The 13,794-nt window shown below is 28.0% G+C and overlaps 1 protein-coding gene across 8 annotated transcripts in view; it reads left to right on the top strand.

Moving 5' to 3' along the window:
- LOC100871605 (SLIT-ROBO Rho GTPase-activating protein 1) overlaps window positions 1-13,794 on the top strand; it is a 38,623-nt gene that overhangs the window by 18,685 nt on the left and 6,144 nt on the right. For 3 of the 8 annotated variants that reach the window (XM_086911072.1, XM_086911070.1, XM_086911071.1), the window contains 11 exons: window positions 2,547-2,954; window positions 7,936-8,119; window positions 8,307-8,472; window positions 8,859-9,083; window positions 9,564-9,692; window positions 10,720-10,950; window positions 11,384-11,659; window positions 12,242-12,837; window positions 13,076-13,297; window positions 13,380-13,450; window positions 13,530-13,710. In XM_086911072.1, coding sequence (XP_086767198.1) covers window positions 2,909-2,954; window positions 7,936-8,119; window positions 8,307-8,472; window positions 8,859-9,083; window positions 9,564-9,692; window positions 10,720-10,950; window positions 11,384-11,659; window positions 12,242-12,837; window positions 13,076-13,297; window positions 13,380-13,450; window positions 13,530-13,710 — 2,327 coding nt within the window. In that variant the 5' untranslated portion in view covers window positions 2,547-2,908. Of the gene's footprint in view, window positions 1-2,476; window positions 2,955-7,935; window positions 8,120-8,306; window positions 8,473-8,858; window positions 9,084-9,563; window positions 9,693-10,719; window positions 10,951-11,383; window positions 11,660-12,241; window positions 12,838-13,075; window positions 13,298-13,379; window positions 13,451-13,529; window positions 13,711-13,794 lie in introns of those variants that run through there. The other 5 variants (XM_086911067.1, XM_086911068.1, XM_086911074.1 and 2 more) reach the window with 3 other exon arrangements.

Below are 13,794 nucleotides of genomic sequence, written 5' to 3'. Positions count from 1 at the left end.
CGTGTATTTCCTTTTTTTTTATCTTCGTTTTATTTGCAAATGTGGGAAAAAAGAAAAATAGTAATTCACTTAAATATACTTTCATTCTATGTTTAAATTTTAATGATAAAAACGTCGTAAAAATGTTTGTAAATGTCTATTTTATTACATAAAAAAAAATTTATTAAATCTTTTTAATTCAAATTCTCTTTTTATTAGCAAGTTATATAGTAGTATTATTGGCCTGATAACACGTTTTCGTTCACAGTTTATTTTCTTACCAAGCAGTTCATCTGCAGTACTTGTTGCTTTATCAATAACTGACCAGCACTATGTTAACAAATGTAACACGCATTACACGTATAAGAAGTAGGAATAATATGATTTAGTGAAAGATTATTTGAATTTAAAGAAAAACGCCTCAGAAAAATATCTCAATTGTTACGAATATTATTTATTAATATATCAAATTTGTAAAACTTATTAGTATTTAAAAAAATGATAATAATAATTCTGTATTTTTACGTGTAATAATTCTTCAATTTTATAAAATGTCTCATCAAAAAAAAATATATATATATATATATATCTATTAAAAAATATAAAGAAATGGAAAATTTTTAGGTTAGGGCAGTACAAAAGTTTACTTTCTTTAAAAACAAAAAAAATATTCTATTCTATTCGATTTCCTTGGATAAATAATGCGTAATTTGCGACACGATACACAAATATACGTTTATATAAATAACATTTTTATCTTACCTCGATAATTTCTAGCGTGCTTTTGAAGTTAGACACGTATAAGAAAAACAATCCCTATATATTATAATAATAATAATTGTCTTCTTACAACAATTCATCTTACAAACGACCTATTAAGGTCATCTCTTAGCGGCAAATTTTAAAAATAATCCTTTACGTGGCCATCACGCTATGAAAACGATGTTGTTGATCGTGTTCTTTGAGAACTTTCACGCACAACGTGCAACCATTATCTGTTGTAATCTATCAGGGCCCGATAATTGCAAAGCTTGCATAAAACTTGCAACACCGGCAACTTATCGTTTACCAGAGCGATAGAGTAAGAGAGATATAGATTCATGGTTGCATTCTATTAACGGAATCCTTTCTGAGGTTATAACGGGAGTATAGAGGAGCTAGAATTTTTATGCCACTGCGCTTTCAATTTTCTCGCACGAAATAGACCTTTGTACGCTTTGCTGATCGTAAAACAATACATCGAAATGTTAATACATATTTAGTTAGAGAGTGTATTCGTTTTCCTTTGATATCATTCACGAGAATACAATAGCAAAAAGTATATTGGATATTTTAGTATTTGAGGTTATGCTGTATAGGTTATACATATTGTTTAAGAAGAAGAGTGAGAGACAGTGTAGAATCTCAAAAATATTTAATCTTATAAATAAAACATTATAACATTATAAAAATATAAACAAAATCTGCTGATAATCAACACAAATATATATATATACTTTCTTAATTAATTATGACTATGGTAAAATTATGGTATTTTATCTTTTTAAAATATTGAAAGCAGTTAGATTGAAGAAGATTTTTACGATCTAATTATCTTTTATGTATATAATATTATAATTTTTAATATAAAAGAAATTATATTACTTTTAATTTAATTAATATATACTACAATGCAATTTTATAAAATATGAAATAATCATATTTAAAGATTACAAATAAACGATAGCTAAAAATCTATTGCGAAAATAAGAGATTTCTATATTTTCTATTTAAATATCCAATAACAAATATTCGTGTTTTTATCCCTATTTATATAAACTGGGTCATGTAAGATATAGCGGTGATAATTCTGAAAATATGAATGATGTGATATTATCTAATATTAGAAAATTATACGAATTATATATTTCAATATTTTGAAAACTATTTTTCACTTTTTTGCATATTGAAAGTGCTTGCCTTATAAATAATAAACAGTAGAAAGTATGCATAAAATCATATTATGTATATCTGAATTATTTCATAACATTATTTCATATATATTACAATTATGTATAAGATATGTTTAAACATTACATTTATTGAAACGTTTTATTTTTCACAATTCTTTTATTTTTTATCGATCTTTATAATTATTTGTAATAATAATGATTATTTAATTCATCACGTAATTGCAATCATTCTGGATATATTTAACGATATATAATTATAAGTCATCCTTTATATCGAATATACTTCTATCCTTTCATTCATTTCTATCTACGTTTATTCCCACAAAACAATGTTTTCGTTAGGCATTTTATCATTCTGTTATGAAACATTATTACATTTTCCAATAATCCGACACGCATTTATCTTATATCATCGTCACGAGATGGCGCTCGATTTTTTGCCAATCCATTCGTTGCAATGAATAGCTGAATATCACGATTAGATTCTCTATCGTATGCTATACATACATATAGTCTCTCTCGTGCTTTCTTCGCCTGTGCTGCCCCACTCTATCATCCCTAATGTCATTCAGAACGCATAATACATAGTTATCGACTAATATCAATGAAATCTAGATGCAAGTTCGCCATTCGAAGCCAAGGAATGTCAAAGATCCCAGCAAGCGGTTCACATGCGAGCAGCGTGTTTCAAGAGTTACCAAGAGTTGTAATCGCGTTATGGTAGCTCATTGATTGCAGTTATTCGATAATAATTTGAGAAAAAAAATACGTGTGTATTCGTGATTTGTTAAAAATACTAATTCATTTCACGCGCGCGCACGTGTGTGTATGTGTGTGTGTGTGTATAAAACATAACACAAGAAAACGAAAAAAAGGACGCGATAAAAACGGACGAAAGGAATAGTGAACTTTGTGAACACGAGGAATAATCGACGGTGGACCAGAGAGAGAGTGGTGGACAGTTGGAACGGGGAAAAATGTTCAAGCTAGCTGGACGACAGGAATGGGAGGCTTTGACGAAAGGTAAATGGCGCTGCCGTTTACAAAACAATTTTTTAAACAATTATTCTATATACGTGTATCCCTACCCTTTTATCGTGAGACAAGTTTACAACTATTGAAAACATGTTTAAAGGTTAGAAACGTACGTGTAAGATACATTTTATAAGAGAATAAAATCTTGCATGAATATTGCCCCTTCATGTGAGAATTTGTGAACAGATCCTGGCATGATAATGACATTCGTCAATAAAATTACGTTTGATTAATATTTTTAATTTAATGTTTTTGATCAGTGTTTTTTAAAAATCCGAGTTGTTACGATTTATTTCTTGTTTTTGAATAAAATCTAAATAATTTTGAACGATCAGTCAATTTTTACCGAACAGTGTAATATTGTGTTCAGCTTGTTTAGCACAAGTAACCTCTTTTGTACAGTTGCACCGCAATTTTTCGACACGCTCTATGAAATACGAAAATTCGAAATAACGAATGGCATTAGAGAAAGTCTGTAAATTTAACGTTCTCATTTATGCTGCAATAAACATTTTTCTTTTCACGAATACACTTACAGATTTTTTATAAGTCATGTTTCTGTTATTTAAATCTGTTGCTTTTAATTGATCATATTATTTAACTAATTTATTTAAACTAATTTTTGAACTGAATTAAAAATAAAAATAATGTCAATTATTTTTCTTATATATTATTTTAAATTTTCAATTTATTTGATAATACTAATAAACTCCATTTAAATTTAATCTAATCTAATCTATCAGTCGATAGATACATATCTATAATACATGTCTAATATGTACATTTATAATCAACCATAATTGTTGATAAATTAATCTGTTGATCAATATTATAGATAATAATTCAAGGTGAAAACAATAATAAAAGATATTAAGTTATGAAAATTCATTGTTCTCTTTGTTTAATTAATTTTATTCTATAAAATAATTATAATTTAATTTTTATTCGAAACTTATCTTTATAAAAATAATTCAACGTTATAATAATTATTATCATCTTTTTAATATTACATATCCTGTATATATATATATATGTATATTTACATAAAAATACACAAGATATAACTTGCATTTAATTTATTTAAAATTTATATATTTTATATTCATAATCATTATTTTCTATTAATAATAATTACTTTCAATCTTTTTTTATTTTCTATATAATATTTTTTTTTATCTTTGAGTTTATGAAAGAAAATGTATCTGTACAGTGTACAGGAACAGATAAAAATGGGAAGTGATCATAACGTCGCGTTGGGTCATGGGTGACCTATAATACGATAAATCTTATTTCACATGTGCATCGCACATGTTAATAATGTGTCAGTTACTACGAAGTGTTTTGTTCCGAGCGAATGTTTGCTATTAAATTGGATCAAGTTCATCTTGTACCTTTAAATGTGAATCAATTTCAATTTTACAGAAATTATTTGCAAAAAATTCAATCTAAACAAAATCTGATTTCAAATCTCAAATTTATATGTGTACAAGTTTTGAAAAATGTTCTAATTGTTTGGAATGAAATTAATTTAAAAGAGTAAAATATTTTTATTTGCTGGAATAAGTTCATTTGTAAAAATAATCTCTATTAGAAAAAAAGAAAAACATGGTTTCACGAGTAGTACAAGAAAATATATAGAAAATATATCTAGTATAAAAATACGCAGCGTGAAAATAAAGTTATCAAAGTGGTTCCATTGAAATCGCACAATAAGCGTTACAGTCACTTGTTATACAATTTTATCGATGTTACTTCTCTTGTCAATTCATATGAGCTTTCAAGCAGTTGTATAATGGATCCTGTTACGTCCTTCGAACGATTGTCAATTTCATCGTGTATTTCTACCAATAACGAGTTTTTAAAGGAACGATATGAAAAAAATATGTATTTTTAAATATAATTAATATTTTATATTCTTTCTATACAAATTTTAAACGATTTAATTAAAAAAATGAATATGTATATTTCTTTTATTTTTAAAAGTCTATAAAAAAAAAGAAATATCTTAGATACGAATATTTTATCTATCCCTTTTAACGAAATATATATGTCGCAATCAGCTATTTCATGAGATACGGATGAAATATCTTAATGTATTTTTATTATATCGTGAAATATGAGAAATTTGACATGAGAAAAATTTGTATCTCGTATCTCAACTTAATTTCCTACATTTTTTTCTAAACAATTTTTTTAAACTCGTATCTTTTCTTTTCAACTCGTACAAATCAATATAACCTCTTCGTTCACACAACTTTGCTGATTTAAAAAATATTACGGATACAGGATATCACACGATATAATTTTCATCTCACTTATGTTCACAAAAGATTAAAACACAAGTTAATTTTATATCTGTTATAACGATTTACTTTGTACTTTTAAAACGATAAAAATATCATATGTAAAAAGAATTAAAAGTTTCACGAATACAAGACGTTAGAGCGCGCCCTCTGCAGATTATAATTATTATTAAACTCGATTATGTAACATATGTCGATAATCATGTAGAGTATAAAAAGTTGAAACAACTATTTTTAAAATAGATATAATTTGTAGTAAAGATATCAATATTTTGATGATACGTTGGAAAAAACCATCGACATTTTTTGAAAGGAAATTGCCAAGCGTCTGTGAGTGCTTTATGATAATCTTTGGTTATTCACCCTTCAAAATTTTTGATCGACCAGTACCATATACGGAGTGATTTAAAGATGTAATTCATTTTTTATTCTTTAGAAACATTTCTTTCATAGAAATGAAGAATATTTTTCTACAAATTCCATTTTTTATTTTACTACAATTCTAATTTTTATCTTTCTCATTTATCTTTATCTTATTTCCTCCAAAATTGTTATATATAAGTATCTATGGAACAAAGATCATTCTGTTTTTCTTACCACAATGGATTTTTAATAATATAAAAGGTATTAGAATTAAAAATAAATTTCATTTTCCAACTAGGATTACAAAAATCTTATGTATAGATAGGCAAAAAGAGAAAGAACAGATTCTTTCAATAAATCTGTACAACTTCATTTTCTAAAATGTTCTTTCTGACCAATTTCCAGACCAAAGAAAGTCCAGACGTAGAAAATTTTTAGAATAAATGTTGCTCTTATTCAACATTACATATACACTCTTATCGTCTAGTGATGTCATCAACCTGTAACTATGCAGATCTCTTTGTTCTGAAGGTTTGGTGTCGTTTTTCAGTTGCTCGTGTAACCTAATTTCACTTGCCACCACAGTCGAATATTCTTAAGATTTATTTTAATTTTATCTCGAATGGAGAATATATTTCATCTTAATATTATCCATCTCAGGACTTTCTCTCTTTTCTCCAATCTAACTATTGTTAACGGATTAACAATTATTTTATCACATTCAATTTATCCGAATAATCAATACAATGTTCGATAATCAAGAATTTATCATAATCGAGATGGAAGAAATCAATTCTTTGATTGAATATAATTAAATTTTATCATTACCTTTGGACCACCCGATATATGAGCACCACTAGCGCGTTTATTTACGTTCTTAGGGGCGTAGGCAGGTCGTCGATTCATGCACTTCTACCCTTAATGGCGGGGTCGAAAATCTCGTGGCCACTTGGGGAATGAATCACACCAGAGAAAAATCGATACTCGTCCCACGTTTTCGTGTGGAATGAAGAAAAAAAAAAAAGAAAGAAAGAAAGAAAAAAATTATTGAGCTTAACTTTCGTACGAGAAGACAGTCAAGATCAACGAGAAAACAGTTTCCTTCTTTTTCTCTTCCTCTTTTTATATTAGTTTCTTGGAACCAAAGTCGGCACCATATGTGATTGCACATGGTAGCTTCCCCCCCGTTTTAATGAGACACTATTATCGGGTTTCGTACAACTTCCTAAAAGCATTCAACAGTTTCAGGAATTGTATTTTTTGTCCCCCAATATGTATCTTCTCAGAAAAATTGTATAAATTAAAAGTTGGAGGAATGAACATTTTTTAAAAAAAAAAAAAAAAAAAGTTTCAGAAAATTTTTAGAAAATTTTTTATATTTTTTGTAATTTCTGATATTTTCATGTTTTCACAATTTTTTATTTTATATTTTTCAAGTTTGAAAAATACATGTATTTATAAGTGTAATTTTATTTTATTTTTCCTTTAAAAATGTACATAGTATCTGTCCTTGGTATTTAATTGCAATGATTAAAATAGTTTAAATAACAGTGTAACATGCAATTGTAAGTTCGATTCGAGGTTATCATTAAGAAATTAAACTAAAACAGAAAAAAAATAGAATGCATTTATTTTCAATTCTTCAATATTTTTTTATTATTATTTTTTAAAAATATTCTTGTATTAAATTTGTAATTTTATCGTAACAACAATAAAATTTCAATAGAATCAATAATAATTTATTGATTTATAATAACTTTTATTTCTATTTATAATGATATTTTTGGAAAATTTGAGAATTGCCGATTTAAACGTGTATATACAGACATATAAAATATAGTGAGATACCAGTCTATTAAGCTTTTTAAAATTGTATATTATAAATGTTTGAATCGTATTATAAATATTTGACTCAATAATTAACATGTTAAATCAATATGTTGAATCATATAAAAAGTTGAGAACCCTTTGAACGAGCAAATACTCTTTTGAATCTGTATATAAAATTTAATCCAATCTATAAATTATAGAAAAATATTGTTAAATTAATATTGTTATTTTTATTCTTAAAAATATATATATATATAAATATCGAAAGACGATGGCAAGTGTAGGATAAAATACGAGTAAAAAAAGCAGAGCACGATCGAATCGAGATTTTCTCGATTGATAATAAATGCGTTCGTAACACGAAACGCGATTTTCGATGAACCGAACGGTCGGTCGATCGATCGATTAACGAAAAACGAACCTAACCTAACGATTCAACAGAAAGTCTTTATCTGACGTATTCCTGTTTTCAGACATACGGTTGCAGCTGAACGAACAGCTGAGATGTCTCGACATCCGGATGGAGGCCCAAGTCGCCATCGTGGCGGAGCTTCAGGATTTTTTTCGAAAGAGAGCCGAGCTCGAGCTCGATTACAGCAAGTCTCTCGACAAGTTGGCCAGAAGCATACAACTCAGACACAAGGAGCAAAAGCAAAAGTACGTATTTATCTCTAATTCTGTATTTTATTCTTTTATACCTTTTTCCTTCTTTTTTTTTTTTAAATTCGCGTAAATCGATGATCATGATCTTTTTTTTTTTCAAAATTTTAAATTCCATATATATATATATATATATATATTAATAAATGCTTGAAGTAAATCACTAACAGTAAGCAATTCCTAGGCGAGAACAATGGCCCCTATTCTCGAGCTATGCTTGCTGGCAGCAACTCATCAACGAGACTAAATCCTTAAGCAGAGATCATGCAGCTTTGTCAGAAGTATATAGCACACATCTCGTTGGTCGTCTTAATCAAGTGATGGAAGATGTTCAACGGATATACAAACGTGTGAGTATATGCCAGTACATACATATCATTGGAAACGATATCGAAAGTATACTTACAATATATTTCTTATAATTAAAAAAATACAATATATATAAAAGAATATTAAAAAAAATAAATGAATATTTGAGAAATTATCAAAAACTGATTTCATCATTTTTTGATTAATTCATTTTGAATCATTATTACATTGAATTGTTATGTTCAAAGCTTATTGTCTTGAAAAAGAAAATTCCTGAATCTTTTTCAATTTATATTGATTCTACTATTTCTTAATTGAAATAATTCGCTAAATTCTTCAACGAATCTTTAACCAATCCAAAATCAAAATATATAAGATGCGCGCAATCAGAATCATTAAAAATAATAATCGAACCGATTGATTTCAGTGCCGTGAAATAGGTTATGAGACGCACGAGGAAATTCTTCGAGTATTGGATGAGCTGCATACCACGATGAAAACGTATCAGACATACCAGACCGGGTCACGGCAAGCGGAAACGAAGCTTCGCGTAGCGGAACAGCAGCGTAGCAAGCTCGAGGTAGCAAATGCTCCTCCAGAGAAGCTCGCGCGCAGCAAGAAATACAAACTCATGGAAAAGGAAGTGAACAAGGTGGGCTAAAATCAAGGCCGTCGAAAGTATCCGAGTGTACTCGCCCACGTTTTTCCATTTTATTTTCTGTTCAGCTTTTTTTATCTTTCTTCTCTTCCTTCTTCCTCTCTCTTTTTCTTTTCCTCTGTTTCTATGACCCTGGCGAGGTCGAGTATACCTCAAGACGTGCCAGTATCGATTTCCATCATGTTCTTTTTATGTGGGGAATACGTGAACCGAGACCTACCCTCTAGTATGCATTCTCTGGGTGAATAAAGCACGACTTCATTCATCTCCTTGTCAAAATTTCTCATCTTACCATCGGTTCTTAGAAAATACGCTATATCATGTAGTTAATGTGCTGCTTGTCTAGAATGTTTTGATGAATGTTCGGATACGGGATAATTTTTAAATAATTGCAAATAGATATGTAATTATAATGTAACGATTGAAATTTTTGCGATATTGATTAAACTTATATATACTTTTTATTCTGTTCAGAGGAAAGTTAAATATCAAGAGGCGAAGCTGAAAGCGTTGAAAGCAAGGAACGAGTACATTTTATGTCTTGAAGCATCCAATACGACAATACATAAGTATTTCGTGGATGATCTTTCGGATCTTATCGATGTAAGTTATAAAAGAATAATTTCTCTACGTTATATAAAATATTCTTTATAATAAAAATATTTAATCAAAATCCAATTTCAAAATATTGAAGTTTAAAATATTTAATAAAAAGATAATTTATTATATCTGCCTCATTTTAAAAGAACGTTTCAAAAAGTAGAAAGTTCAAAAAAAAAAACATAATTAAGTCAAAAAAAAAACTGAAGAGAGAAACATAGTTCTAAATTTTATCTTAATATTACACTAAATATTGCAATGATGCAGAAAAATAATAACTCTGAATTTCTACTTTGTTAATAATATACGGATAAATTAAATAATATTTTTATTAATCTAAAAAAATATCGCACAACGATTCATTATTAATATATACTCTCGTAATAATCTGTTCGACAATAGAAACTAATAAGAAAATTAGTATTGTGTCAAATGTTGATATAATCAGATAGACCAGATATAAATTTTTGCCAACAACATAAAATTTTGCAACAACTATTACAGAACATATTTAGCAAGCAAAAAAGAATTTTCGTTACTTTCACGTTATTGTATATTTACTGTTCCGCACTGTTTATTACAATAATGAAAAGCTTTTCAACATGAAAAATGATCGAATGTATATTTGACACGCGATCTGCGAACTAATTGCAACAAGTCGATTTAGGAGAGCACAAGATAGGCTTCTTGATACCATATATATGTTACTCGATAGTGGGTTACTGAATCTCTAACTCTAAAAATTCTCTGAAAATTCTCTATTAAAAATTAATTGATTGTAATCTTGGTTTTCTTAATTGTTATTTTCAAAAATTTGTTCAATAAGTATAAGTTTCATTAAAAATCATTTATATATCTTTATAATAATTATAAATAAATAAGAAATTAATCAGAATTTATTATTATGTATTTCAAAAAGAAATGATTAATGATTTTGTATATTATTTTATTTAAAAAAGCAATATATGTAATAATTTCACACTTTTTGCTCTTGTGTGAAGATACTAATTGTATGATTCGACTTTTTCAGTGTATGGATTTCGGTTTTCACAATTGTATCGCTAGAGCTTTGCTGATGCATTGTAGCGCAGAGGAAGGTAGACAACGTTCACTACAATCTGGTGCTGAACAGTTGGCTGCTTGTGTTGGTGCTCTAGACTCTAGGGCGGATAAACAAAGATTTCTGGAATCTCATCATGCTGCTTTCATGATTCCTAAGAAGTTCGAATTCCAAGGACAACGAGGGGATGAGGTACTCGAAGTATGTTATATAAATTCCAGTTCCAGTTTTTAATCGTCATTGAGTCACGAACAATTTGAATCGTAATAATAAATAGTATATTATTAAAGATGATAAACATCTGATATATCTGTAATCACAAAAGATATTATTTAGCATAAATATAGATATAAAATGCATGGAAATATTTAATAGATAAACTAAAGAAACTAAAAATCATTTATATTAAATTTATATGTTAAATTTATATTATATATTATATAGATATAAATTCTAAACAGAGATTCTAACTAACTTATGAAAAAATAACAATTCTTTTATTTTAGTATTTTATATTTCATATAACGAAAAATGAAAGCAAAAATGATATACAATTTTTCTTTCATCATATTTTTCTTTCATATTCAAGATTTTAATATTCATATATACATATATATATATATTTTTTTTATAGACTCCCGAACCAGAACTTCAAAAATTGTTGCACGCTGAGATGGAGCAACGATTGGCTCAATTACAACAAAGATTAACTTCCTTGAGAACAGAATCTGAAGAAGTTTGGAAAACTTTGGAAACAGCAGAAGCTAGTCTATTGGAAATGTTAACTGCAAAAGACTACGATTGTTCTAGATATTTTGGAGAGAACGCTGTTCCCACTTCCAGACCACCGGAAACCGTGCAAATCAAGCTTAGGGCCGACAGACAGGAAACTGAAGAATTCTACCTCACAGTGAGTTTGATTCAATCAATAAATATATATAATTATTAAGTTTAAACGATTAAATGATTAAAATATGAAAATAATTTTATATATTACATATTAGTGAAAAGTAATTAACTAAGTAATTATCCGAATATATAATTTAATTAATTAAAATTAATTTTATTATAGCTAATAAGATATTTTAGAATAATATATTAACATAGAATAAAATATTATTTCAACTTAATATATTTATTATAATTTAACTTATTATATTACAACTTAATATATCATATAATAATTCTTTTTTACTTCATATTAATAACATTATCATTCGAGATTAAATAAATAAAGATTTAATAGATAATTAGATAATAATTAGATAATTAGATAATATTTAATAGATTTAATAGATATTAGATAAACTTTTTGAGATAAATATATATATATATATAAACTTAATTAAGATAAACAACATTTTTTTCTTGTTATCTATCAATATATAGCCAATCAATATAATACAAAAAGCATTGTACTTAAATATAATAGTTAAATATTTATTTCAAAGAAATGTCAATTATAACATCAATTTTTATTGATATTTTACAGAAATTCAGGGAATATCTTCTTGGAACCTCAAGAATAGCAAGGTTAGACGCGAAACAAGAATATATTCGGCAGAGCCTATTGGATGGCTCGACTGCTAGCCCAAATCCATCAATATCAACAACGAAACAAAAACAAGCTCGGAGAAAACGAATTGGTAGATTGCAAATGAATGGTCAACCAAAATTATTTGGTGGCTCATTAGAAGAATATTTAGAAAGCACGAATCAAGAAATACCTTTAATTATGAAAAGTTGTATCAGAGTGATCAATCTATATGGTCTTCATCATCAAGGTATTTTCCGAGTCTCTGGTTCCCAAGTAGAAATTAATAATTTCCGAGAATGGTTTGAGAGGGGAGAAGATCCATTGGCTGATGTCACAGATGCATCAGATATAAACAGTGTTGCTGGTGTATTGAAGCTCTATTTGAGAGAATTGAGAGAACCATTATTTCCTATTATTTATTTCGAACATTTAATGGAACTAGCACAGTTAGAATCAAAGCAAGAGTTCGTTAACAAGATGAAAGAATTGATTTCCAGTCTTCCAAGACCAGTTGTCATAGTAATGCGATATCTGTTCGCTTTTCTCAATCAGTAAGTACATTATTAATTTTTAATCAAGATTTATATTAAAAATATAATATAAAATATAAAATAAAAATTAAGATAAAGATTAAGATTTTAAAGAGCATTATTTGTTTAAAGTTTGCTTTTAATTCCAGTTTATAAATTCATTTATTATAATTATTTATATAATTTTTATATTTTTTCATATAGCATTTTACATTGCTCCAAAATAAATTAATTTTTTTTTTTTTAATTCTGTTAACAGTCTCTCAGAATTTTCGGATGAAAACATGATGGATCCATATAATTTGGCAATTTGCTTTGGTCCCACATTAGTACCTGTTCCAGAAGATAAGGATCAAGTACAATATCAAAATCAAGTAAACGAACTCATCAAGAATATTATCACATTCTGCGAAGAAATATTTCCAGAAGACATTGGAGGTACTCAATATGAAAAATACATCAGTAGAGAACCCGATGACGTGTAAGTATGACGTGTATTATATCATTAAAATATTCTATATATTCAATTTATAATTTTTTATCAAAGTAAATTTTTAATGCAGAGATGTAGGAGACTCGCCGACAGATCAAGCCCAGGAAGACATGGATTCTGAGGTGTATCCATCCGAGGATGGTGAGTAAGGCCAGATATAGCTGATTAGTTGTCCGGAATCCAACAAAGCGCGATCTACGTTCGTTTTGTATATTCCCAGAATCAGAAAACCTTGAAGCCACAGCGCAATTCGATTTCAATGCAAGATCCGAAAGAGAGTTAAGCTTCAAAAAGGGAGATACCTTGACTCTATACACACAAGTCAGTAATGACTGGTGGCGAGGTGCCTTGGCCGGTAGAGAGGGGCTTATTCCCGATAAATATATAATGATCAAGATAAAGTAAGTGAGACTTAATCACGCAGTGGTGAATTATTTCCTTCGAAAATGCCTTCTATTGAATTTAGCGGCTAAATTTAATAAATC

The sequence above is a fragment of the Apis florea genome, unplaced genomic scaffold, assembly GCF_048593485.1.
Source record: "Apis florea isolate Af1SG1 unplaced genomic scaffold, ASM4859348v1 contig_3203_pilon, whole genome shotgun sequence".
Taxonomy (NCBI): domain Eukaryota; kingdom Metazoa; phylum Arthropoda; class Insecta; order Hymenoptera; family Apidae; genus Apis; species Apis florea.
This window is presented reverse-complemented; position numbering and strand designations above follow the sequence as displayed.